The sequence below is a fragment of the Chenopodium quinoa genome, unplaced genomic scaffold (assembly GCF_001683475.1).
Source record: "Chenopodium quinoa cultivar QQ74 unplaced genomic scaffold, ASM168347v1, whole genome shotgun sequence".
Taxonomy (NCBI): Eukaryota; Viridiplantae; Streptophyta; class Magnoliopsida; order Caryophyllales; family Amaranthaceae; genus Chenopodium; species Chenopodium quinoa.
This window is the reverse complement of record NW_018744066.1, coordinates 1,034,480-1,058,822: the sequence shown is the minus strand read 5'-3', so window position 1 is coordinate 1,058,822 and position 24,343 is coordinate 1,034,480. Positions and strand designations below refer to the sequence as shown.

Below are 24,343 nucleotides of genomic sequence, written 5' to 3'. Positions count from 1 at the left end.
TTCACTCGACTTGAATGTAACTCGACTTGTTATTAACCCAACCAAAACCCGATAAGAAGTATGAGCCGACATGACCCAACTCAAGCATGACCCCACCCAAACTCGACCCGCATAGGTTATGGAATTAACCTTAATTGACCCAACCCAAACCCAACCCGCTTACCCGAATTGACAGCTCTTATATATACACAGTGTGTATATATATATGTGTGTGTATTAAGAAAAAATGAGGGAAAGGGTGAATTAAAAGTCACGTGATTGGCACGTGATGTGGTCAACGCCGAAAAATGAAAGTCAACGGTGACTTTTCGACCAATGGTAGTCTCTTACAACATTTACTCTTTAATAAGGTAGTTTCTTACAATATTTTTTTATTAGGTAGTTTCTCGAAAAAAAAAGAGTGTTTTATAAAGTAGATTTTTTTTACAAAATGTCCTTTAAAAAAAAAAAAAAACCTTGTAAGTTGGAAAAAAAAAAAAACTTGGATTTTAATATATAAAGCACATTATTTAACATTAAGTGTATCATGAGCATGGTACACCCTGATGTACTATGTAATTTCCACTAATTCTTGGATCTGCCTTCGCTCGTGTGAGCAAAGTATGGTTAAGACAAAAAAATACATACTAACAAACTAACAACCGTTGTAACAACTAATAAAAGTATTATTACAAACTGTAAGACGAACATACAAGCAAGCACGCACATGTGAGCATGTAAACTCAACCCACACACAAACACTCACACAATCACACAAGAATTTCAAATAGGCAAACATGCAACGTAATATGCAGCCATATTACATTTTGTTACTTGAAGTCAAAAAAATGTTATTAGGCCAAGTGATAAGAACGTAGTTGTTGTATCAAGGAACTCAAGTCAGAGTAAGATGAACCTCCAACATCTATAGCCAACCTTGCCTTTTCTTTTAGCTACTTAGCCTTGCTTCTCATCTCTAAAGCTTCATCACCAACCATTACTCTTGTTATGGCCTCATTAATTTCTTCCGATTTTACATTCGCGTCATCCACGGTCCTGCTCCATTCCTTTGCCCCTACACCAACCCCAATCCTCAAAATCTCTGTTACCAATTTCTCATTGTAAAATTGCTCCGAAAATATAGGCCAAGTGACCATAGGAATCCCACAAGACACGCCTTCTAGAATCGAATTCCACCCACAATGAGTCACGAATCCTCCTATCGACTTGTGATCTAGTATTAACACTTGTGGCGCCCAACCCCTTATAATTAGTCCTTTCTTAGGCAGCCACTCGTCTTCCTTTTCATTATCCTTGCTCCCTTTCACCACCCATATGAATTCCTGCCCCGAGGCCTCTAGTCCCATTGCTATCTCACGAAGCTGAGACGTCGAAAACATGGACAAGGTGCCAAAACACACGTACACAACCGAACTTTCCCTCTTAGAATCAAGCCATCTTAAGCACTCATGTTCATCAATTGATGAACCCTTTCCCCTATAAAATTTAGCTTCATTTTCTTTATTACATAGCGAAACCGGACCTATATGCCATGCCCTTCTACCCATAACCTTCCTATAATGATCAGCATAATCTTGTTCTAGCTCATAAAAGCTATTCACTATAACCCCATAACTTCTTTCCTCTGATTCAACAGCACTTTTAAGAAATTCCACCAACTCATTATTATTATCATTTTCTCGAATATGTTGAGGCAATTTTAATCTTGTCAATTTTATTTCATGTGGAAGGTGCGGGATAACAAACTCTTCCTCATCAAATAAAACCGATTTATGCGGCTCGAATTTCGTTATAGCGTCTAATGCACATAGCAAAAAGAAGCCTGTCCCGTGAAACACTAACCTTGGTATATTAAATTCGGCTGCAACTTCGGTTGCAAATGCGAATAGCTTGTCCGCAATCAAGCAATTAGGTTTGTATTTTTCTAACACTACCCTGAGCGGTTTTTGAAGTAACAAGGTTGCCTTCCACAGTTTCGCCACGAGTTCCGGGGAAGTTGCGTGCTCGAAATTCTCTACTCCCTCAGGAAGGCAAGTAGTCTCCTTGGAGGGAAACGGGATGATCTCTATATCGATTTTCGGGCCGACGTTTCTATAGCTCTCTAGTGGCTTTGTAAAAGTTGGTGCGTTGCTAGGGGTGGTTACTATGGTGGTCTTGACTTGATGGCTGGAAAATAGCTTTGCAATGTCTAACATTGGGATCATATGACCATGGCCAATCATTGGGAAAAAGATTACATGAAGGTTTTGTGGTTCAACACTACTCATTGAAGACATGATGAGTTCTTTTGTTCTGTTGTGAATTTTTGATGTGATTCATAGATTTAATATATAGGGTGATGCTAAAGCAATTTGTAAAACAAAAATTGTGTTATTCATTTCCAATATTTTACTGCTGTGATGGCTTATGGTAAATTTTTTTGCTTCATACGTTTTCAAATGTTTTACTTATGTTATGAATCCTTATATTCATTATTGGCACCTCATTTCCAAAACTAGACTCATAATCCATAACATAAGATTGTGACATTTGGTTTTTGCCATGTTGTGATCTTTATCATTTTGCATAGATATATTGTTTACCAATCACAAAAGAGTAAAAGAATATCTTTTTTTGCTTAAGGGAAACAATTTATAAGGAAAATTGGTGCTTTTTTGTTGGACTTTTTTTCCTAATCAAACGCACAAGTTTTTTATTTTATTTTATTTTTGTAAAAGCGAATATTTGAAAATAATGGAGCTAACAATTTGAAATTATTTTTTGTTTCACACATTTTTTTTATTTTTTTATTTAATTTTGTTTTTGAAAAAGCGAATATTTGGAAATGATGGAGCTAACAATTTGAAATTATTTTTTGTTTCACACATTTTTTTTATTTTTTTATTTAATTTTGTTTTTTAAAAAGCGAATATTTGGAAATAATGGAGCTAACAATTTGAAATTTTTTTTGTTCGAATTAAGTGATTCGATATTCCATATACTAGCTCGCACATCACTGATTAGTGAATACTTGAAATTATATATTGCGAAACACATGCATATTTATCATAAATAAATGCTGTATCCGATTCTTGCTTGACTAGCTTTACACTTTTGATTAGAGCCTCAAACTTTAATTTCAAATGGGGGATAGTTATATAGTATTATATGATAATAGTCTGTGACAAAAAACTTCGATTCTTCCATTAATTATACACTATTCGCCAACTCAATTACTAATGCTCTATTAGCATTTTGAGCTGTTACCATATGTTCAAAAAAAAAAAAATCACTAAATTAGTTCGTTGGAAAGAATACTTACATTGTGTTTGGATAGGAATAGTGAAGGGAAACGAAGGGGAAGGAAAAAGAGGGATAAGAGAAAGGGAGGTGAGAGGAGCTGAGGAGGTCACATTCCATATTCCTTCCAAATTTCTCTAATATATTGGAGAGATTTGCTTTTTTTTTTTTTTTTTTTTTTTTTTTTTTTTTTTTTGACACAACTTCAAGCTTAGCATTTATTAAATCAAACGATCAATGTCATTACAAACCGCCCCATGAATTTCCGGGGGTACTCCTCTAACCAAACACGAAACTCACTAAAAGAATTACTTAAATTAGCTAAGAGATTTGCTTTATTAAAAAGGGAGGGAAATGGATCATTCTTATTCTCTCCCATTCCCTCCTTGTATTAGGTGTCTAAACAAGGGATGATGCTTCCTTTATTTCTTTTCTCTTATCTTCCTTTTCTCCATTTCTCTCTATCCAAATATAGCGTTAGTTTTTAATATATGTGGCGCATGCATAATCTTGGAAGAAGTTAATATCAAGAGTAATTTTGCATTTTCTCAGCTATATCTCCTTTATTTTTCTCTCTATATCTACACCATTAGATCACCATTACCACAGCATGACCATTAACACCATTGTGCGACCACCGCACAACCATTAGCACCACCACACATGAAATAGGTTCTTTTACCAAAACGACTAATTTGACAAAAATATTTATCAAAACGGTTAATTATAATATTTAATTCCCAAATTAGCTAATTTATTAATTTGAAAGGAATTTATCTATTTCTTATTTTTCTTTGAATCGATTTGGTTCACTCTATTGATAATATATTTTTTTGTTTAAATTTTGTTTTTCTAGTTTTATTTTATTTTAATTTTCTTAAAGATTTTTTTAAGTTTGAAAATTTAAGTAATATACAAAATACGGAGTATGTAAACAGTTGCATAAACCTAATTTCGATTAAAAAAAAGCCCTAATTTTTCGTCTAGATCATATCAATCACAAAAAAATAGATTTCAAATAGTATTGTTCTATCAAGACTATCGCAAATTATATGTCCATAAGGGAAATAAAGTATTCTTCATCTTTTTCGGAGCAAATAAAATGATTATGTGGTCAACACTTGTATAACTCTAGTTATTTATAATCAAGACTTGAATGTTCCTACTTGCGTTCTAAATTTTAGGCTTTTTTCTTATTCTAATACACCCTTTCTCCCTGTAAGTGTATTAGAAACTTTGGGCCTTTAGAATTGTTGACCATAGTTTATTTTGTGTAACTTTTTTAAAAATTTAGAATCATTGCAAATATATTATGTTGAATGCTATTGTTCAAATTAGTGGGGCTAGTACTCTCAAATCGGTTTGACAGTTAGGTTTCGGTTTGGTTTGGTTTGAAATCGGGTCGGTTTGAAATTGGATCATTTTGAAATCGGTTCAAGTGTCTTACGGGTCGGTTTCAGTTCGATTTTAAAGAGCATATGATAAAAAGTTATTTTATGGACTTATCGTGGTCATCGTGCTTGTATAGATTATGTTTAAAACTATAACAAAAGATGAGAAAGTATCATTTCCGATATCTTGTTTATTGTACAGTAGTTCCTTTTAAAAAAAAAATTAAAAAAAAATTGAAAAGGCGTAACAATAACGACGATTCTCAAATTAAAGCAAATAGCCAATTATAGGCTTATAAAATAAATTTGACATCATGATGAAATAGGTGAAGCGAATTGAAGAAAGTCAGGGTCAGATTGCAAAACAGAACCTTGTTGCTCATCTAGTATTAGCCATGCTTCAATTCCATGATCTAATGTCTCTATTAAAGGAATGAGATTCTTAAATGAGGAGCTCAGTCTACCTCCGGTAAACCCGACCCAAACCGGCAACCCGAACCCAAAATCTGGTTTCATATCAAGTTTACTCCAACTAGTGAACTTATATGTTGTTATGCTATCATTTTCATCCTTTAATTTCTTCTTGTAATTACCCATAACTTGAGCCCCTCCCTCTCCTTGAAACTTGCTTAGAAACTCCGCGTCCTTGAACGGTGCTAGCCCGTTTCGAATCCGAGCTACCAAGTCTGAGAGCTCTGCTTTTCTTTGGCTAGCTTCATTTTCGCCTTCATAGTGTGCAATAGCATCTATTATCAAATTTCCGAAGCATGCTGATGATAGCCAGGGATTGGTCCGTGGGCGCATGTTTACTGCGTGGCTGATATTTGAGGAACCTGTTTGGAGTATAACAATAACGCAAATCACACTAGTTTAGTGTAAAATTAAGACTAATATTAAGTGTCTTCAAATTTATTAAGGACTCGTAAGAAGAAAAATAAATAAGGATGCGTTCTCTTTACCTTAAAAATACTTTTTAAATAAGTTTAACAAGTTTCAATACCTTTAATTAGTTCTACCTAATCAATTCTAATATGTACACAATATTGAATACTTATTTTTAATAATAATAATAAAAATCCAAATTAAATACTCTACATCATATGTAACAAAGTAACAATCACAGTTAAGGTAAAGAGAACATACCCTAACTTATTAAGGAAGCATGGCTAGTACTTATGAAACAAATATACATACAGATAGATGGAACTGAATTACACAAGCGATCATTAGCGGTAGTAGCCACCGCCGCCATGGCATGCTTCCAAATGAATCCAGACACAACCTCAACGCGGGTAGGATTAGGTACATGTTCACTTATAGCCAGAGCTTGTAAAGCATTAATGGCTTGAGGAGTAAACAAAAATGACCGGACAATGCAGCCACCACGACCCGTCTTAAGGGCGTCATCTGGAGGCTTAAGTGTTCTAGGCTTCAATCCTGAGGGTTGGATCAAGTCACACGGAGGAAAAAGAGAGATGGCGGTAGCAAATTCGGGAGGTGTGACATTCTCTTTTAGCCCTGCCGCAATAGCAGCCCAATTCTTGAGGAAATTTCCCCATGAAACCGCGTCACAGAACTTGTGAAGCCATTGGCTACCAATAGCAAACCCACCACAATTGAAAATATTCACTTGTATTGCTAGTGGCACAAGTTCTGTGACCGTCTTCGTTTCATGGATATTTTTATTTTTGTCAATTAGTTGATCATCATATATAGTTTCAGATAGGAAGCGACCAACCAAATCAACGCGGTTGGAAGCCTCTAGGAAGGTACTGAGGGAGCAATTGAGAACTCGAGTTTCAACAAAGGATATTCCTTTGTCGTTGCAATCGATTGATGATTCGTCCATGGTAAGCCTACCAGCAAGAGGGTAGAATAAAGAGAGAGTTTTAGAGAGTGAATCTTTTAAATATGTTGTCATTTTTTGATCATTTTTTGTACCATTTTCGAGCGGAGGAGATGGGTTATAGAAGAGGACATGAGGTACATAAGTGAATTGGTAGAATTGATCAAGAAGAGAAAGCTTGAATGTTTTGAGATGTGGAGGTGTAGGAGTTGATGGTTCGATGATTTCAGTTGAGATTGTTTCCATTTCTAACTCCATTTCTATCTAATATTGCGATGTCCAATGCTTGCCTCCTGCCCTAACCTTATAAGCTTGAAGAAAATTACTTCCTCCGATATTTATATATGCATCACTTAGGATAGCTAGGAATGCACAGAGTTTTAGGAAAGTAATATATCAATCAATCAATTACATTATGCTAAAGGCGAAACTTAGAAAACACTTGGCAAAATATCATAAAAAGTTTTCTCTCTAAAACCACTTACTAAAAAAAAATTATTTTTATTAAATTATGACTTTTAGTTTGTATAAATAAAATCTAAAATAAATGTTCTTAAATATCAAATTGCCCATTATAACTATTACATGTTTAATTAATTTCTTTCACAATATTTCATACTTTTCATTACTAAGTCTATTTATAATATTTATATCCATTATTTTTGGTAAAATTTATTATCATTAGAATTATTTAACAATCGTGCGTTGCACGGGGTTTAATCTAGTTATTGTAAATGTATGAATAGCTCATTATAGTAAAACTAAAATGGAGACCATGAAAAAAAATATGTGAGAAAGAGTAGATTTATTTACTATTTAAGTAGGGACCATGAGAGAAAAAATGATAAAATAATTTGAGTTGGTTTTAAAGTAAAAGTGTGAAATGATAAAATATGGTACAAAGTTATCAAAAAAAAAAAATGATACATCAAAAAAAAAAATATCAGGGAAATGATGCATCTAAAAAAATAGAGGGAGTATTATTATTGTGCATTGTTGATTCTCATAAAACTTATTAAAATGTTCATAATATATTCCGTTGAGCCCATGAGCAAATCCACATGTAAGAGAAAGTGTTGTCCTACATTAGAATAGTGTAAAAATGTTGAAAAGTGCATCCCACATTGAAAAAAATAAATAAATAAATAAATTGTGTCCACTAATGAGCTACTCCCCTCATTGCCATATGATTTTGAGGTGAAACCTTCTTTGTCATATAAAATGGACACTCGTGATGGATGCGTCACAGACTCGTTAAACATCTTATCAGAGCATAGGTTGGATTGCATTGTGATATGAGCAATATTATGGACTATTCATGACCAAACCTGCATGTGAGTGATAGTATTGTCCACTTAATAAGGCTAATGGGCTACTCTTCTCATTTCCATATATTTTTGAGGTAAAACCTCTTAAATCGTATAAAGTGGACGCTAATGGCGGATGTAGCCCAAACCCGTTTAATACATTCCTACCTTCTTAAATTACATAACCCTTGTTTTGCTTACCTTAATTTATATATTATGCACCGGATCAACTTATTATGCACCTGCACGCTTAGAAGCTAAGTGTATTATTATACCCCAGCCCATGAGTATAATTTTGCGAGATTTTTAAGAAACTCTGCTTATCATACAATATTCATGCTTGTGGTGGTATCAAACCTCATAGCCTTGCTAGAGGCACTTTAGAGTTGGGATTCCTTTACTCTTTCCTCCACTTTTAAAGTACCTAGTATGCTATCTCGGGTTGGGGGACTATTGAGAAATTCCTGCCTGATAGAGCCTTTTATATACCCAAAAAATAATAATAACAATAATTTTTTTAAAAAAATGCTTTATACTTTATACTCTAACCAACAAATAAAGCAATAAAGACACAACGAATCAATCCACAAAAAAGCGTATAACTCTAATCATGCTTTATACTCTAACCCCTAATTGACAATGCTTTGTTTTTTGAGAAATAATATAAAAAGAAGGAAAAATTGAAATTTACTACCACCGAAAGCACCCCGTATCAGATTTACTACCCATTTAAAAAAATATTTTATTTTGCTACCACACAAATCCCTAAAATATATATTTCACTACCAAAGACTAAGACCGTTACTGTTTCCGTTACTTGGGTTTAGCCACCGTTCAACCACCTTGCGGCCACCTCTCCACTTCACTGCTACCCGTCCCCTCAACTGCCACCCCCTCCCCCCTACCGGCGCCGGCGCGACCCCCACCCCCTTCCCCTAGCCGGCGCGACCCCACCCCCTCCCTTCCCCCACCTGCGCAACCAACCCCCTCCCTTTTCCCGTACTTGCTGCCCCGACCCCTCCATTCACACCGTCATCCACAACGCCAAACCACCACAACTCCGATCCCCTGCTCTCTCCAACATCACCAAGCTCAGCCCACACTTCAACCCCCAACGCAACACTACAGCGAGCACCACCGCAAGAAGCTTCGCTCCACTAGCAGCCCCGCACCACCATCAATTGAAGCTGAATACACGTCGCTGCTATTGATACAAGATGAATGCCCCCATTGATGCAAGATCGATAATGCTTGGACTCCATTTCCGTCAACCGTAAACCACCACCACCGCACAAAAATTTCCCCCCTTTTCAAAACCCTGATTGCTTCAATTGTGATTTAATTTCAATCAAAATCTTCTATCAAATCACTTCAAGGCTCTCCGATCCATTTTCGACGCTTCAGTGCTAGGAACCGAGGTCGAAAATGCCGGAATTAATGGAAGTAATTCAATTTGGGGTGGGGGTTGGGCAGCGAGAACGGGGAAAAGGAAAGAGGGGTCCGTTGGCTGCATAGCGGTGGGGGAGAGGGAGGGGAGTGGGTTCGCACCGGCGCCGGCCGAAGCTCTGAGCGCCGGCCGTCGGGCGCCGAGGGGGGGGTAAAAGGGGTGGTTGGGTTAATTTTTTTTTAAATAATTTTTTTTTTAATAAACTTAACGGAATCTTAACGGATTCCGTTAAGTGGTAGTGAAATTTTAATTATGTGATTTTGGGTGGTAGAAATATAAAATATTTTTTTAAATGGGTAGTAAATTGGATACATGGTGCTTTGGCTGGTAGTAAATTTCAATTTTTCCTAAAAGAATTGCTTTAGTTAAGCAACTTCAATTAATCTTAATTAATGCGCTTTAAGTCGTGACAATACAAAGCAAGCAAGATTTAGATGCATAAAGTATAGTCCACAATGAAAAATAATAATGTTTGTAACAGGGTAATTAAGAATTTTATGCCAGAATCTTGTCTAATAGTCAGTAATTTTCAAAAGGCTTTTTTTGTCATAATCTATCTAATAAACCTAAAATTTGTGAGGAACTAGCTAAAAAAATAATGTTGTAAGAAACTATCTAATAAATGATAAAATGTTGTAAAAGACTATCTTGGGCCGGAAATCTACCGTTGACTAATTTTCTGGCGTTGACCAAGCCCAAAACACCCCTCTAAACCAGCCTCTTTGGGGTTAGATGGTGTTGCGGCTGGTGGTAGTTTCAAGGCGGAGGTGTTGGTTTTGGAGATGAAGCGTCGTTTTTAGGGTGTTTTGTTGCGGGTCAATGTCGAAAAATTATGTCAACAATAGTTCTAGCTAACGGTAGTCTTTTACAACATTTTATCTTTTATTAAACAATTTTTTATCCAAAAAAAAAATAGGCAATTTATCATAATTTGAAGGAATATTTCGACAACAACTAAACCACAAAATCACATGATGAAACATTTTTAAGAGAAATATCATGGTTAATTACTCCCTTCGTTTTTTTTATATGCATCACTTTTCTTTTATGGGTGTTTTTTATATGCATCACTTCTATATTTGGTAAAGTTATACTATATTTTATTATTCTCTCTCTTGCTTTAAACCCCACTCAAATTATTTTATCATTTCTCTCTCTTCTATGTCCCCACTTAAATAATAAAATATCTATTCTCTCTCACATACTTTCTCTTTCATGGTCCCCATCATACTTTTATTATAATAATTTATTCACCCAGTCACAATATTATATTTATCTCCTAAAACTATGTGCATTCCCAAGTGACGCATATAAAAAAAACGGAGGGAGTAGAAAAGAAATATATATACACACGTTCGAGTAAAATGTAACAAAAAGAAAGGGAATTATGGTAAGTAATTAATGTAACAAAAAAAAAAGAAGGCATATGGTAAGTAATTAATGTTATAACTGAAAGTTTTATTTTTTATTCAAATTATAAGCACTTAATACACCCAAATACATAAAAGCAAATTCGTTGGGACCCTTAGTTTTGAAACAAGGTCAAGAAGTCCGTTCAAAAAAAAAAAAATAAGGTCAAGAAGTAAGAGAAGCAAATACAAGGAAATCCTCACTAGTTCGTAAGACGGACATCTCTTTCTCGTCTAATATCAACCAAACTTCAATCCCACCAGAAGCCGGAATCTCTATCATGGTAACGAGATTTTTAAACAATGAGCTTAATTTACCACCAGTAAATCCAATCCAAACAGGCATCCCAATGAATCCAAAGTTTGGTAACACATCGAGTTTACTCCAGCTAGTGAACTTGTATGTGTTTATATTTTTATCTTTGCTAATATCTGCTACCTTCTGCTTGTACTGGCGCATGGCTTCGGCCCCGTTCTCGCCTTTAAACTTGCTTAAGAACTCGGCATCCTTTGCTTCTGATAACCCCTTTCGAGTTTCAGCAACCAGATCCTTCAGATCCATATCTGATATAGGCTGATTCTCCTCGAGCTCTTTGTAGGATGCATATGCATGAATTATCAAATTTCCAATTGCCGTTGAGGGTATTGGTGGATTGGTTCGAGGACGTATGTTCACTGAATGAATCAACACCGAAGGACCTGTTTGCAATCAACAAAAAGTACCCTAGTCATAGTAGATTGATTTTTAGAATAAAGTATTTTTGAAATAAAAAAAAAAAAAAAAAATTGATTTACTTTTTACCAGTACCATATTTCTTTATGAGGGTGCCCCACTTTCTCAGAAACAAATTTTATTTATTCAACTGTGGAGCCCACAATAATGAAAAGTTGTTGATTTATTCACGAAAATGCCCCCCATGAGAAATAAATTTCGTTTCTCGCCGTGAGAAATAGGGATTATTCCTTTATGTATGAAGTAAGATATATAAACTCCCAATTTATCTTCAAAATAAACAAAAATCATTTATCTAGTGATATTTTTAGAAGGAATGAATGTAGTTTAATTTGAAAATAAATCAACAAAATATCTTTGTCAACCTGTTATTTATGTAATTTAATCAAGAGTTATGAGACTCATATTTGATACTCCTTATTGACACCTTTTTTGTTTATCACTAAATAAACCTATATAATCTCTATAACTTATAATTAAGACAAAAATGACCCAAAAAAAAAATAAAAAAAATAAATAAATAAAGTTGAATACAGTGTACTTACCGATCACATTAACGTTGGATTTGCAGGAGGAGGCGGCAACGGCAGCAGCAGCAGCCATGGCATGCTTCCAAATAAAGGCCGAAAGCGCTTCGATTCGAGTTGGATTGTTTACAAGCTCACTCTTTGCCATAGCCTGCAACTTAGCAATGGCTTCGGGAATAAACACAAAAGCTTTCACAACACAAGTTTGATCATCCTCATCCTCGTGATTACCTCCATCTAATAATGCTCGAGTCGTTAAGATCTTCGAACTCCTCTTAGAAGCCCAGCTACACGGAGGAAAGAGAGATATGGCGGTAGCAAAATCCGGCTTAACAATCTTTTGATCTACCCCTTGATTAGCAACAGCAGCCCAGGTGTTCAGGAAATTCCCCCAAGAAGCCCCATCAAATATTTTGTGAAGATATTGCGATCCGACGGCCAAACCGCCGCATCCAAAAACAGTTACTTGAATAGCTAGTGGTACTACCTCCAAAGCTGATACAATTCTAGTACTAATCCCGGGGATAAATTGAGGAAGTTCATCAACACGATTAGGAGATTTAAGAAATTCTCCTAGAGTAATGTTGGTTCGAGCTTGAATAAAGGCGATCCCTTCATCACTGCAATCGATGGCGGACTCATCCGCAGTGAGCCTGCCAACAAGAGGATAAAATACAGAGAGTGTCTTGGAGAGGGACTCTTTAAGACGAGTGATAATCATAATGATTTCGTCGTTCTCAACTAATGATTTACCGTTGTTTGTTTGACTTTCATCGTGTTTAGAAGGATTGTTATTTTGGTAGAAGAGAACTTGCGGCACATAGGTTAAACCAAAGAATTGGTCAAGAAGGCAAAGGTGGTAAGGTTTAAGATGTGAGGGTGTAGGAATTGATGGCTTCATCATTTCTACTGATAATGTTTTCACTTGTATATTTAGTGTTTTCTTACCATTTAAGGAAACTGATGGCTTCATCATTTGTTTTCTTCCCTTAATTTTTATACGGTAGGATAACTATTATAATTTTGTGCTTCACTTTGATAGCTTATTCAGTATATATTAGTGAGCTAGGAATAAAAACAATTTTTAATTTAATGCATTATTTAGATTAGCACATTTATTGATGATACACAACTTTGACACTATTAAGTAATATATTTTTTTTAAAAATATATCTAATTAAAAAGTAGACAATGTAACTTGTCCAACATTAGATTACATAATAACATTTATTTATAATAAATTAGTAATATAAATCAATTCTTAGGTTAATATGTGATTAGTTTAAAAATCCAAATTAATACTGCATTTCTTAAAAATATATTCTATAAGATTTAGTGCTTTTCTTAAAAGTATAACAATAACAACAAAACCTAAAGCCCAAAATAATTTGAGTCAACTAACATAAGTTGTAAAAATTTGTGTGAAAAAAAAAACAAAAAAAAAATATCATAGAAACAAAATTGATAGAATAAAAGTTGGAAATAATAAAAAGTGTGTAAAGAAAGAAATAAAATGATCAAGCAAATAAAATTTAACTGAGTTTAAAAAGAAGGATGAAGAGATTAAAAAATAAAAAATAAATAAATAAAGAAGAAGAAGAAAAACATATGACTAAAAATATAAAGGTTTGAGAAAAACTTTGACATAGGAAACACTACCTCCAATTTTTTTTAGTTACAACTTTATGGTATTATTTAACGGATATAAATTTTTTTTAAAAATTACAACTAAAAAAAATCGGAGGTACTAAGTAAAGTTTGCAGAACACAAGGTACGTAGATAATATATAAAAGTAACAATACTATTAAAGCATAAACAGAAAGAATGTGTCTATTTTCTCCTTCCACTGTACTCCGCCTTATCCCCACCATATTTGACTCAATCCCAACTCATGTCAATCTCAGATCAATCACCTTCTTCGAAGTTTACTTAGGTTCTCCCCAAACCCTCGAATGACAACCTTTTCCCTCTCTTCAAGCCTCTTCACAAGACTACGAAGCCTCACTTAGCTTGGTCTACTTTATACATGGCCAAAGCACCTTAAGGAACTCTAGCTCCCTCATCTTGTATTCAGGGGCGGATCTATTTGAAATTAGCCCACTGTCAGTTTTTTAATTATCAAAGAGACCGCCTATTAAAATACAAGATAGGTGGTCTCTTTTTTACTGCTATTGCCACCACGTCATTAGGGACCTGTTCTCTAGATAACAGATCTCTTTTTGTCAACCTAGTATAATTTTTTTGCGCAGCTTTGATTATTTCATTAAAGAGACCTGTTATATTTAATAACCGGTCTCTTAAGTTATCTTACTTTTTAAAAATAATTCTTCTTTTTAAGTAAAAAATCATAAAGTTAGTTTAATGTAATAGTTTTATAGTATGTATTTTTATATCCTATTTTTGGATTGAAATCATTTTGGTGAAATATAATTTTTTTTTTTTTTTTATATATATATAATTTTTGGATTGAAACAAGTGATCAATTATTGATGGTGACTCATAAGTTCGAAAATCCTAGATCCGCCACTGCTTGTATTCGGTGGATGTAATACATACTTTCTTCCTAATTATCTTATTCCTTAACCAATCCTTTCTTAGCGTGTAGGGCCACACATCTATTGTAACATGCATACACATTTTCGCCACATTTATCTTATGCACGTAACAGTGCTTCACAAACTATTATTGTGTACCATATATATATATATATATATATATATATATATATATATATATATATATATATATATATATATAACCATATGGCCAGCCTAATTGTTATTTAGCAGTTTATACCCTTCAATCTCTAAGGCATGCCTAAATCCGACCCAGACATTTTGTTCTACTTCAACCAACCTGCTTTTTTTTTTTTTTTTTTTGTTAAATTGAGCTACACCTCTTTCAGATTAACCATGCATATCACAAGATAACCCATATTTGAGTCGGGGTAACCGAGGCTATAGTTAAACTTAATTTTTTTTTAGTCCTCTTATAATTATTTACACTATTAAAATCTGAACATTTTTTTTTTTTTTTTTTTGAGGAAGCCTTTATAGTTAAACTTAACTTGGTAATTGGTATCTTTTTTTTTCCTACTAAAAATAGTCGAGTTTTATATTATATGGAGAAAAAAAGTTCAGTCATTCACAACAATCTCTGCGAAAAGTGTGTGAATATGTGCTCTAAGCATCAACTCGACTCAATTGGATGTAATTTATGATAATTTTATTCCTTTTTTTTCCACCCTTAATGTGAAGACTGAAGATGCTTTCATGCGTTTGATGAATAGGTTGTCTTCAATAAATACAATAGCTAAAAATTAAAAAAAAAATAACTGCCTTTAAAAACTTAAAATCATGTTTAGACTTTTTTCTTAAATATAAAATATCATTTTATTGAGTGGAGGTTATTTATATGGGTCTTATTGAGATTTAGAATATGCTATATTTGACTTTATTTTATCCATAAAACTTTATTATTGAACTTACCTTTTTTTTTTTTTTTTTTTTTTTTTTTGGTGAAATTGAACTTAACTATTTTAACTTATCATGAATAACTTGTTAGCACTATGTTATTCAAATTAATTATTTCAACTTATCATGCACCATGCACGTAATGCGTATCGAATATTATTATCATGCACTACTTTTTTTAGAAGTTTTGATTTGTGAATATGTGCTCCAACTACTTTACTTCCCATCCTTCAAACTTGGGCATGTGCAAATATTTATTTTTATTTAATTATTTTCTGCGTAAAAGAAGTATGAATGGGCCAATGGGTATAGAACTACGTACGGGAGGTAGTTGCCAATTTTTTCATCTGAAATCACGTGTTTCTTTTAATCTTACAAGCTATAATAAGCACACTATTCTCCTTATCCAGATAAAAGGATTAAACAATACTAAATTTGAGAAGTCACTATAAAATTACTCATTTAGTGTTAATTGGGTTGCTCTGTTAGGGTTATAAGGGGTCACTTAGTTGATAATACAAAAGTTACTTTGTAAGTGTTTGTAGGGGTTACAGGTGTGTTCTATTCACTTAATTTTAACTGATTTGAACTTATCTTATCTGAACTTATTAGACCTTATAAAACTTAAATAAACTTATTTTAGATATAATTTATACTTGGATAACCCTTATCAAAACTTATTAAAACTGAACTGAGCTTATTATACCTGAAATAAGTGAAAATAAGATTAACAAAACGACACGTATGCTGGTATTTAAGAGTTACTCAGTAAGTACAATAAGGGAGGTTCCTCTGTCTTTAATATAGGGGTTACTTTATTTTTTTACAAGCGGCCACACTATGTGCTCAGCCGCAGAATAAACACCGATTAAATTTTAGTAGTTGTAAATTTAAAAATTGTTGATAAAAAAATATTGAAAAAAATTAAAATTAAAATTTTTATCTTAAAAACAAATTGATGATCTAATGCGTTCAAATAAAATAATCTAATGGCTCTCATTACATGCTTCATTAATGACAAAATTGTAAATAATCTAAAAACTCATTTTCCCCAATTACCTTTCTCTTTCCCATGTTCCTCTCCCTCTCTTTTCTCCATATTCATTACTCTTCTCTATTATTTTTTTCTCTCTATTTAAAAGATCCACAACACTCTCTTTTTCTTCGGATCATCTCTTTTCCCCACCTCTCTCTCTCTCTCTCTCTCTCTTTTCCCAAACTTTTTTCTCTTAGATTCCAAAAAAAAAAAAAAAAAAAAAAAAAAAACAAAGACTACAATTTGTGAGTGGTGGACAACAGCAAGAATACAAGAAATTGAAGCAATAGTGAAATCTAATCACACATAAATTTTAATCTCTTTTTTTTTTTTGGAATAAGTAGAACTAGATTAAATAAGCATCAACAGTAGCAAATCGTTTACAGGCATATGCCCTTTTACAACTAACACCACCATCGGCTAAGGTGGGTTCAAAAGTGACTGGTGTCATCACACCCGAAATTACAATTTGATTAGAGCACATAAGAAGTTTGTTGCCAAAATATACAAAGTCAAAATTACATAGTTCATCAGATGAAGTTTGAGAGACAATCAGCACACAAATATTCAAAATAATTTCCAAATTCCAGCCACCCTAGAGGAGGTTGTTAGATGCTGCATAGCTTGCTTAGCCACCACATCTGCTTCCTTGACTTGATCCCTGGGCCCTTTGGATAGCTTTCCCCTTGGAAACTACTTCAGAAGGTCCTTACAAAACATATAATGATTTTCCCATTTCATCATAGTCCTTACCTTGTTGGTTAATTCCCTACACAGCCCTAGCTTTGACAATCAGAAATGATATACACTTCCTGCCATCCTTCTTTGACGGCCCATGTAGCAGCAGCAATGATGGCTATGGTTTTAGCCATAAGGGCAGAATTAGTTACAATATGGAGGGAAATACCCTTGACCCAGTTGTTCTGCTGGTCCTTGCAAATACAGGCAATGCTAGAAGCACATCCCTGTTCTTTAAAGGAAGCATCAACCACTATATGCAAGCCAGACCCCAGACTAATGTGTTGATAAAGGGTTTGGGTTTGAGAGTTTTGAAGGGAGTTGGGGCCAAGAAAAGTCAGTTCAATAGCCAAGGATTTAACAGCATTGATATGAGTAGAGACCGGGGTAGATTTTTTATTGAACACCCATTCATTTCTCCTCAACCACATTCTCCATATTATCATGGTAAAGGTTTAATTCCAGGGAAGGTTGATAAAACTGTTGTTAGAGGACACGTCTAGATTTTGACAGAGCCAAGTAACAGGATAAGCCTGGTGGTCAGGGTTAGGAGGGTTAACAAGGTCCCAAGGCTTCTTGGCTCTATTGCAATCCCTAAAAACATGCATTATGGTCTCAGGGATACCATAAATTTTAATCTGAACATGCTTTATTGTAGTGTCCATCTAAAAGATAATTTGGATTATTATAAATAGTTTGGAGAATTTTTGGAACAAATCTAAAAATAATCAAACTTTTCCTCAACAAACTCTAAGCCTATTAGTGAAGACATAGAGGATTTCTTGAAAGAGATCATTTTGCTAACTTTAGTGACAATGATGTATTGGAACGTTTTTAAAGTATAAAAACTCGAAAAATGCTTTTATAATCCAAAATTTCACGTATTTGCTTTAAATAAGTCCAACTTTGGATTATTATTAAATAATCTCAACTTTGGGGTGTATTCGCTCAAAATAGTGTATATTATTATTATTATTTAACCACGGCCTTACTAGTGTATAAAATAACATGATCTTCATAGCTTGATTTCATCTACAAGAAAATTTGCGTAATACAATCGAGTATTGAACTACATTTATTTGTTCAATTGAAGTTTTGAAGGGTTGTTTCATGCTTAGAAGAAACAATACACCTTAATTAATTAATTTCGACTAGCCAACCATGGATGTCTTCAACCTGACCATTTTGAATCGCGACAAATGTTGTCAACAACTTCTTACTCACTGAATTTGTATCTGTTGTATTGTATTCTACCCTGCAACATTTACACAAAGAATTCATCATACTTTAACAATAGTTTTAATTTCGATCAAGTAAATTAGTGAAACCCTATAATAATCGATCGGAATTAAAAACAATAGAAGAACTCTAAACATGGACACCTTTTGCCTTGGTATGTGATGCTTCCCACGGGCACAACTACAACAGCAGTTCCGGTGCAAAAAACTTCGTCTGCTTCGAGCAATTCCTCCACAGCAATTTGTCGTTCTTCAACCTGAATGCATTGTACTAGTTAAGTATTGCTACAAGTACGCGTAACATAATAGTAACAATTGCACTAATAATCGTACTAGGTATAATATAGAATTTTCAAACATTATGGTATTCATATTTCAATCAATCATTATCGGGTAAAATATAGTATAAGATGACATACCTTAAAACCATGATCACAAGCAATATTAATGATGGTTTTCCTTGTTATTCCAGGGAGAATGGTGCCATTTATAGTTGGGGTCGATATTATTTTATCCTATAATAAGAATGAAAAGTACGAATTTTCAATTGAATTATCTTACTCTTGATTCATTCAAACTCCTGGACAAAAATTCAAGAAATACATTTATGTATATTGTAGTTTTTGAAAACTATCTACTCCAAGATGTATATAAAAGCATTCAATTGACAAAAATGACAAGTATTATATGTAGGAATTAATGAAGGGTACATGTATTAACTGCGTTATTAAGAGATTAACCTTGACAATAAAAATATTGCAGGAAGAAACTTCCTCAATATATTTTCCGCTCACAGAATCAAGATATAGGACATCTGAAAATCCTCTGTCTTTTGCCTTAATCATAGGTTTCAAAACCTGAAAAATTACAAATCAAGAGATTAAGTACACTACCAACAAATAAATTGTTACAATGGTTTACTATTGTTGAACCATATCCTACCAAGTAACACATGTAAGTGTTCCACGTTGATAAAAATTAAAAGAGTCAAACACTTTATAACGCTAATAAGGGGTTAAACATCGTATTACTACAATGATTTTGGGATGAAACCTCCTTTTGACTTGTAAAGTGAACTCTTTCTCTCTTGATTTGCAGGTGCAGTCCAGACCCATATTTAACAACTATATTAAAGTTTTAATTTGATTTTGAATTGCTTACTGGCGCATAGTTGGTAATCGATTTCACACCACCAGAACCACCACGAGATGCACGATCAAATTGGTCCTCGACATACAAGTTCAAAGCCTTGCTTCCTTCCTATTGTAAAAGAATGAACGTGATTTAATTTTTCGTCCTTAATTAACTCCATACCAAAACACATGTATGTAAGGGTCTGTTTTGATTTACTGAACTCAATATTTTATGAGAGAAGAAAATTAGGAATTGAATTGAATTGATTGGAGCTGAACTGAACTAAACTGAAAATAAGTTGAAGAGAACAGGCTCTAAGGGTGTAGAGTTTACCTTAAAATAATCGCGAACAGGAGAAGCATAGATAAGAAATGTGTACTCAGGAGCCGGGGATAGACCGAGGATCGGTCCAGTTCCTAGAAGCAAAGGTCTAATGTAAAGTGAGCCTTTCCCCGGAGGAGGAATCTGTTACATTATACAAAAACGAAAAACTATAAAACAATAATTAAGAATCAGATTCTTAACACATTTTATGTTAATTACTTTCACAAAAAAAGGTAGAATTATAATAATTCTTCACACACCCATCGTTTATTAGCAAGAGCAGTTTGCTTCACTGCATCAACGAATTGATCTACAGAAGGAGAAGGCATGCACATTCTTTCGGCGCCTATTTTCATGCGTAACGCGTTTTTTTCGGGTCTGAATAAGACTAGCTTTCCATCTTCTCTCCTTATTGCTTTCATTCCCTCAAATAGACCCTTCGCAAACACAAAGCTACAACTATTAGCTAGAAAAGGAGATACAGAAATTAGCAAAACAAACTATTGTCCCATTTATTTAATGTGCGTAGCCTATGTTACTCGAACTCATCATTTCACTTCAAGTACCTAGCCATCTTAGACAATTCCATTTTCACAAAATAGTTTTATTCAACACTGTGATACATACTATACATATTATACCCATGTCAGACGACATAAATTAATTAGTACCTGAGTTCGAGGAACATAGATAAGTACCTGTCCATAGTTCAAAACACCAGCAGCAGGGCTCAACTCAATGTTTCCGTATGGAATTAGATTAGCCTCTATAAGTGTAAACTCGTCATCTTTGGAACACTTCATCTTGTACATATAATCTGTGGGCGTTAGGCTGAATCCTATATTGTCCCAGTCGATTTCTGCGTACCCATTCTCACCACTAGTAACATGGTTGTTAATGGCAAAATCAACAAATTAAATAAATACCTAAGTTTTTATACGTACGTAGCTAATACCACACCGTGTGGTCGTAGTTACTTAATAAGAGTAACCCCTATAAGTAACCCTGGCATACTGAGTAACTCCAAACCGACTGAGTAATCCCTGAATAAGTAACTTATGACCGATTTAGTAACCTGGCCAATTGATGAGTATCCCTGAATAAGTAACCCCGGCCACACGTTGTGGCTAGTAGGGGTGTACACCGGTCCAAAACCGGACCGGACCCGGACCGGACCTATTTGGACCGGGGACCTGAATTGGGTAATTATGAGGACCGGGGACCGGACCTGAATTAACAGGTCCGATTCCGGGCCAGACCTGAAAAATCAGGTCCGGTCCGGGTTTGGACCTGAATGCACCTGTTCTGTGTCTTTTTCGTTTTTTTTTTTTTAATACAAAACCTGTTGGACCTGCATATGGACCTGCATATGAACCTGTTTTGTGATTTTTAGACCTGTTGCATAATTTAATAATTACATACAAACCAAAATTATCAATTACAAAACTACATAAAGTCTATAAAGTCTCGATTCTCAAACACCAAAAATACAAATGAGTCCACCGAAAATACAAATAAGTCCACGAAAACTCAGTTTCAATTTTTCAGAGTTTGGTTTTCTTCTTTTTTTTTTTTTTTTTTTTAATTACGATTTTCCCGGGTTTCAGGTCCGGACCTGAAAACCCCGGGTTTGGACCGGGTCTGGACCGGGACCGGGAACCTGGATTTTTAAGAACCGGGACCGGACCTGAATCAACAGGTCCGGGTCAGGTCCGGTCCGATTCAGGTCGGTTCAGGTCCGGTTTCAGGTCCAGGCCAATTTTTGTACACCCCTAGTGGCTAGCACCAAAAGAAATAAAATGTAACCAATTTTGTAGCTTCATTTATTTGAACTTCGTAGCTTCCACGACTATCAACTTAAACCTTCCTCTATTCTAAATTATATTTGTAAGAAGTGTATGTTACAGTTTATTTTCAATCATCTGCTAGTTTAAAATATGATGTTTTAATATTAAGAAAATATTCAATAAAACTAATAGTTTAAGAAGGGTTACATGATAACATTTTTTGTATGCAAGTATTGGTTATGGTTAAGCAGTAAAGTTAGTACTTTCTCTTTTTCATAAATATTGCAGCATTTAAATTTTTATACTATTCACATCAATTCCTTTGCCCTCGTATCTAGTACATTTAGAGCTGTGGCATATGTTATGCACCAAATTAAAATGGATATTTTCCTTTAAATAAGTAAGGGCATGTTCATCGCTAGCATTTGAGTAGCTTTTAGCTAGTTTTTAGTAGTTTAACTTGGTCAAACCATTACTTAACAAAATAATGATAGTGTTTGGCAAAGTAGTTGTTAGGGGTAGCTTTTAGTGGTGAAAGTAGCTTTTATGAAAAGTTAGAAATATTAATTTTTGAAAGTAGAGGTCGTAGCTTTTGAGTTACAGGTTGAAAATTTAATCTATACTTTTAAAAATAAAATATTGATTTTTATATGTTATAGCTAGTCAACCGCTACTTTACCGAATATTCATACTTAAATTATCTATATTCACAGCTAACAGCTTGTTGACAGCAAACAACTACCTTCACAGCTATATTTTGCCGAAAACGCCCTAAAGTAATTTGATCATAAAACAAATTATAAATTCATTGTAGACGTCGTGTTAAAATGACCTTATAATATTTTCCAGTAGTATGAACTTACATTTCTATCAAAGAAGAAACATAAAAAGAAATTTTAACTTAAAATTAAAGAGGTAGGCAAAAACTAAAGATTAAATAAATAATTCACCTGAACTCAGCAGAAATTGAAGATGATATTGTCGCCATGAATGAAACAAAAACTTAAAACTTGATTGTTATAGTAAGAAAGAATGTCAGTGCAGGAGATTTGAAGAAAAGTGTGATATGATAGTAGTTTGGTGCATATGCTCGGTATATATAACTTTTTTTTATATATATAAATAATTAAGTTTATTCTAACACGTCTTCCTTCCAAAAAAAAGAAAAAAAGTTTATTCTAACACGTAATACATGTTAGAGTTTATTATAGATTTATAGATCATGTTTATTTTAGGGTATTTTAAAAATTAAAGTTATGACTATGGAGGAGGAATATATTCCTACAAGGAAATTATTAATTAATATTTGGGGGAATGATGGGAATGTTGGAATTTATTAAAATCCCCTCCAATTTAACAATTTCATTATTAATTTGGAATACGAAAAAAAAATCGATTCGCGCATCAAACAAAAACATTTTTATTGTCAAGAATATTATCGGTTGAGAATATCTTTTGTGAAATTTTTTAATCATATATTAATTGATACTGTATAAAGAACCGTGGCTTGTTGTGATGTTGTCAATGAGGATAATTTTGTGAATTTAACTAACAATATCAGACTACCAAATTAAGCACGAGGGACAAAATATATACAAATAAGAAATAGTTAACAGATTTGCTACTTTAATCTAAAAGAAGAAGTTAAAGTTCAATTGAGTGTTTCTTTAATTAACTAATATTATCAATATACTTTATCACGACCCCGCGCATAAAATTTCATTGGTTTTCAAGCTGTTAGCTTTTAGCATGGTTTCACCATATCCAGCGCTTAATATTATTCAACTTTAAATGGAAGGGTGAATAAGATTCACACCCGTGACTATTATGTCACGTTGGCTCTTGATCTATGTTAAAAAGAATAATTAAACTACTACGGTGTAAAAACTTAGGATGATGGTTGAACTTCAGGATTGATTTATACTCTATCAATGCAACTAAGGTGCTATTCTCGATCTTCACCTTAAAAAAAATTAATTTTATTTAGTAGTTAAGCCATGAATTTGAAGGTCTTGTATTTGTATTCATAGTCATGGGTGATAATAAGTTGGATGAAGAGGCGGTTTGAGTTGGATCGGAGGTAGATATCAATGAATTTGGGACTCGAAGTTAATGTTTTGAAGGATTTGAATCCGCAATTGATACGAAGAAGAGAGACATTTAATTTGTTGGTAAATTTGGGAGTATTGCATCCATTAGAAACTCTTTGGTTAGTGTTGATGTTTTTGAAAACATGCCTTTGCGTTTTCTTGACTTCATGTTGAATTGATTATTATGATTGTACATTGAGTTTAGTTGCTTTACTGGTCTTGGATTGAGCCTAAACAAAAATACTATAGGCTAATTTTATTTTTTAAATGGTACATTTAAAAATCTATTGATTGACAAATACTATCATAAATATAATATATATCTATCAAATAATACACGTTATAGACCATTCCTTCTATTCAAGGCCCTTTAAAGCCATGACTTTAAACTTTTAAATACATTACGGTTTGAATTCCTTACTGTTTCGGAAACATTGGTACGAGAGGAACGAAACCAACAATAAGCACTTTTTTTTTTAATTTACTAAATATAGTCTTCAATGAGTTTCTAGGAAGAAACTTATAAATCCAGTTTGTACCTTTCTCCCAATAGAGTGCAACAGCGATCATCCTGTTAATGAAC

General features: G+C 33.8%; 4 protein-coding genes across 4 annotated transcripts; all 4 read right to left on the bottom strand.

Moving 5' to 3' along the window:
* Nucleotides 1–570: 570 nt before the first annotated feature.
* LOC110691106 (scopoletin glucosyltransferase-like) lies at nucleotides 571–2,379 on the bottom strand. The gene has a single exon (XM_021868040.1). The coding sequence runs from the start codon at nucleotides 2,274–2,276 to the stop codon at nucleotides 933–935; it is 1,344 nt and encodes a 447-aa protein (XP_021723732.1). The 5' UTR covers nucleotides 2,277–2,379; the 3' UTR covers nucleotides 571–932.
* A 2,603-nt stretch (nucleotides 2,380–4,982) lies between these two features.
* LOC110691076 (vinorine synthase-like) lies at nucleotides 4,983–6,774 on the bottom strand. The gene is made up of 2 exons (XM_021868011.1): nucleotides 5,865–6,774; nucleotides 4,983–5,503 (listed from the first exon to the last, which is right to left on the bottom strand). The coding sequence occupies exons 1-2, from the start codon at nucleotides 6,772–6,774 to the stop codon at nucleotides 4,983–4,985; spliced, it is 1,431 nt and encodes a 476-aa protein (XP_021723703.1).
* Nucleotides 6,775–10,581: 3,807 nt separating this feature from the next.
* Nucleotides 10,582–12,843, bottom strand: LOC110691075 (vinorine synthase-like). The gene is made up of 2 exons (XM_021868010.1): nucleotides 11,958–12,843; nucleotides 10,582–11,378 (listed from the first exon to the last, which is right to left on the bottom strand). Exons 1-2 carry the CDS (start codon nucleotides 12,841–12,843, stop codon nucleotides 10,846–10,848), a joined length of 1,419 nt encoding a protein of 472 aa, XP_021723702.1. The 3' UTR covers nucleotides 10,582–10,845.
* Nucleotides 12,844–18,132: 5,289 nt separating this feature from the next.
* LOC110690905 (branched-chain-amino-acid aminotransferase 2, chloroplastic-like) lies at nucleotides 18,133–22,819 on the bottom strand. Its single transcript, XM_021867810.1, has 9 exons — nucleotides 22,621–22,819; nucleotides 20,582–20,762; nucleotides 20,144–20,320; nucleotides 19,893–20,024; nucleotides 19,587–19,685; nucleotides 19,166–19,282; nucleotides 18,845–18,940; nucleotides 18,570–18,682; nucleotides 18,133–18,442 (listed from the first exon to the last, which is right to left on the bottom strand). The coding sequence occupies exons 1-9, from the start codon at nucleotides 22,656–22,658 to the stop codon at nucleotides 18,325–18,327; spliced, it is 1,071 nt and encodes a 356-aa protein (XP_021723502.1). The 5' UTR covers nucleotides 22,659–22,819; the 3' UTR covers nucleotides 18,133–18,324.
* Nucleotides 22,820–24,343: the final 1,524 nt, after the last annotated feature.

Bases quoted from the DNA above. Each gene is read 5' to 3' on its own strand.
- LOC110691076 (XM_021868011.1), bottom strand. From the start codon at position 6,774: ATGGAGTTAGAAATGGAAACAATCTCAACTGAAATCATCGAACCATCA. The intron at 5,504-5,864 runs GTATGTATATTT...TACTCCAAACAG, and splicing joins TAATTCAGTTCCATCTATCT to GTTCCTCAAATATCAGCCAC.
- LOC110691106 (XM_021868040.1), bottom strand. From the start codon at position 2,276: ATGTCTTCAATGAGTAGTGTTGAACCACAAAACCTTCATGTAATCTTT.
- LOC110690905 (XM_021867810.1), bottom strand. From the start codon at position 22,658: ATGGCGACAATATCATCTTCAATTTCTGCTGAGTTCAG. The intron at 20,763-22,620 runs GTGAATTATTTA...CCATGTTACTAG, and splicing joins TCAATTTCTGCTGAGTTCAG to TGGTGAGAATGGGTACGCAG. The intron at 18,443-18,569 runs GTGTCCATGTTT...TAAATGTTGCAG, and splicing joins ATCACATACCAAGGCAAAAG to GGTAGAATACAATACAACAG.
- LOC110691075 (XM_021868010.1), bottom strand. From the start codon at position 12,843: ATGATGAAGCCATCAATTCCTACACCCTCACATCTTAAACCTTACCAC. The intron at 11,379-11,957 runs GTAAGTACACTG...GATTGCAAACAG, and splicing joins ATCCAACGTTAATGTGATCG to GTCCTTCGGTGTTGATTCAT.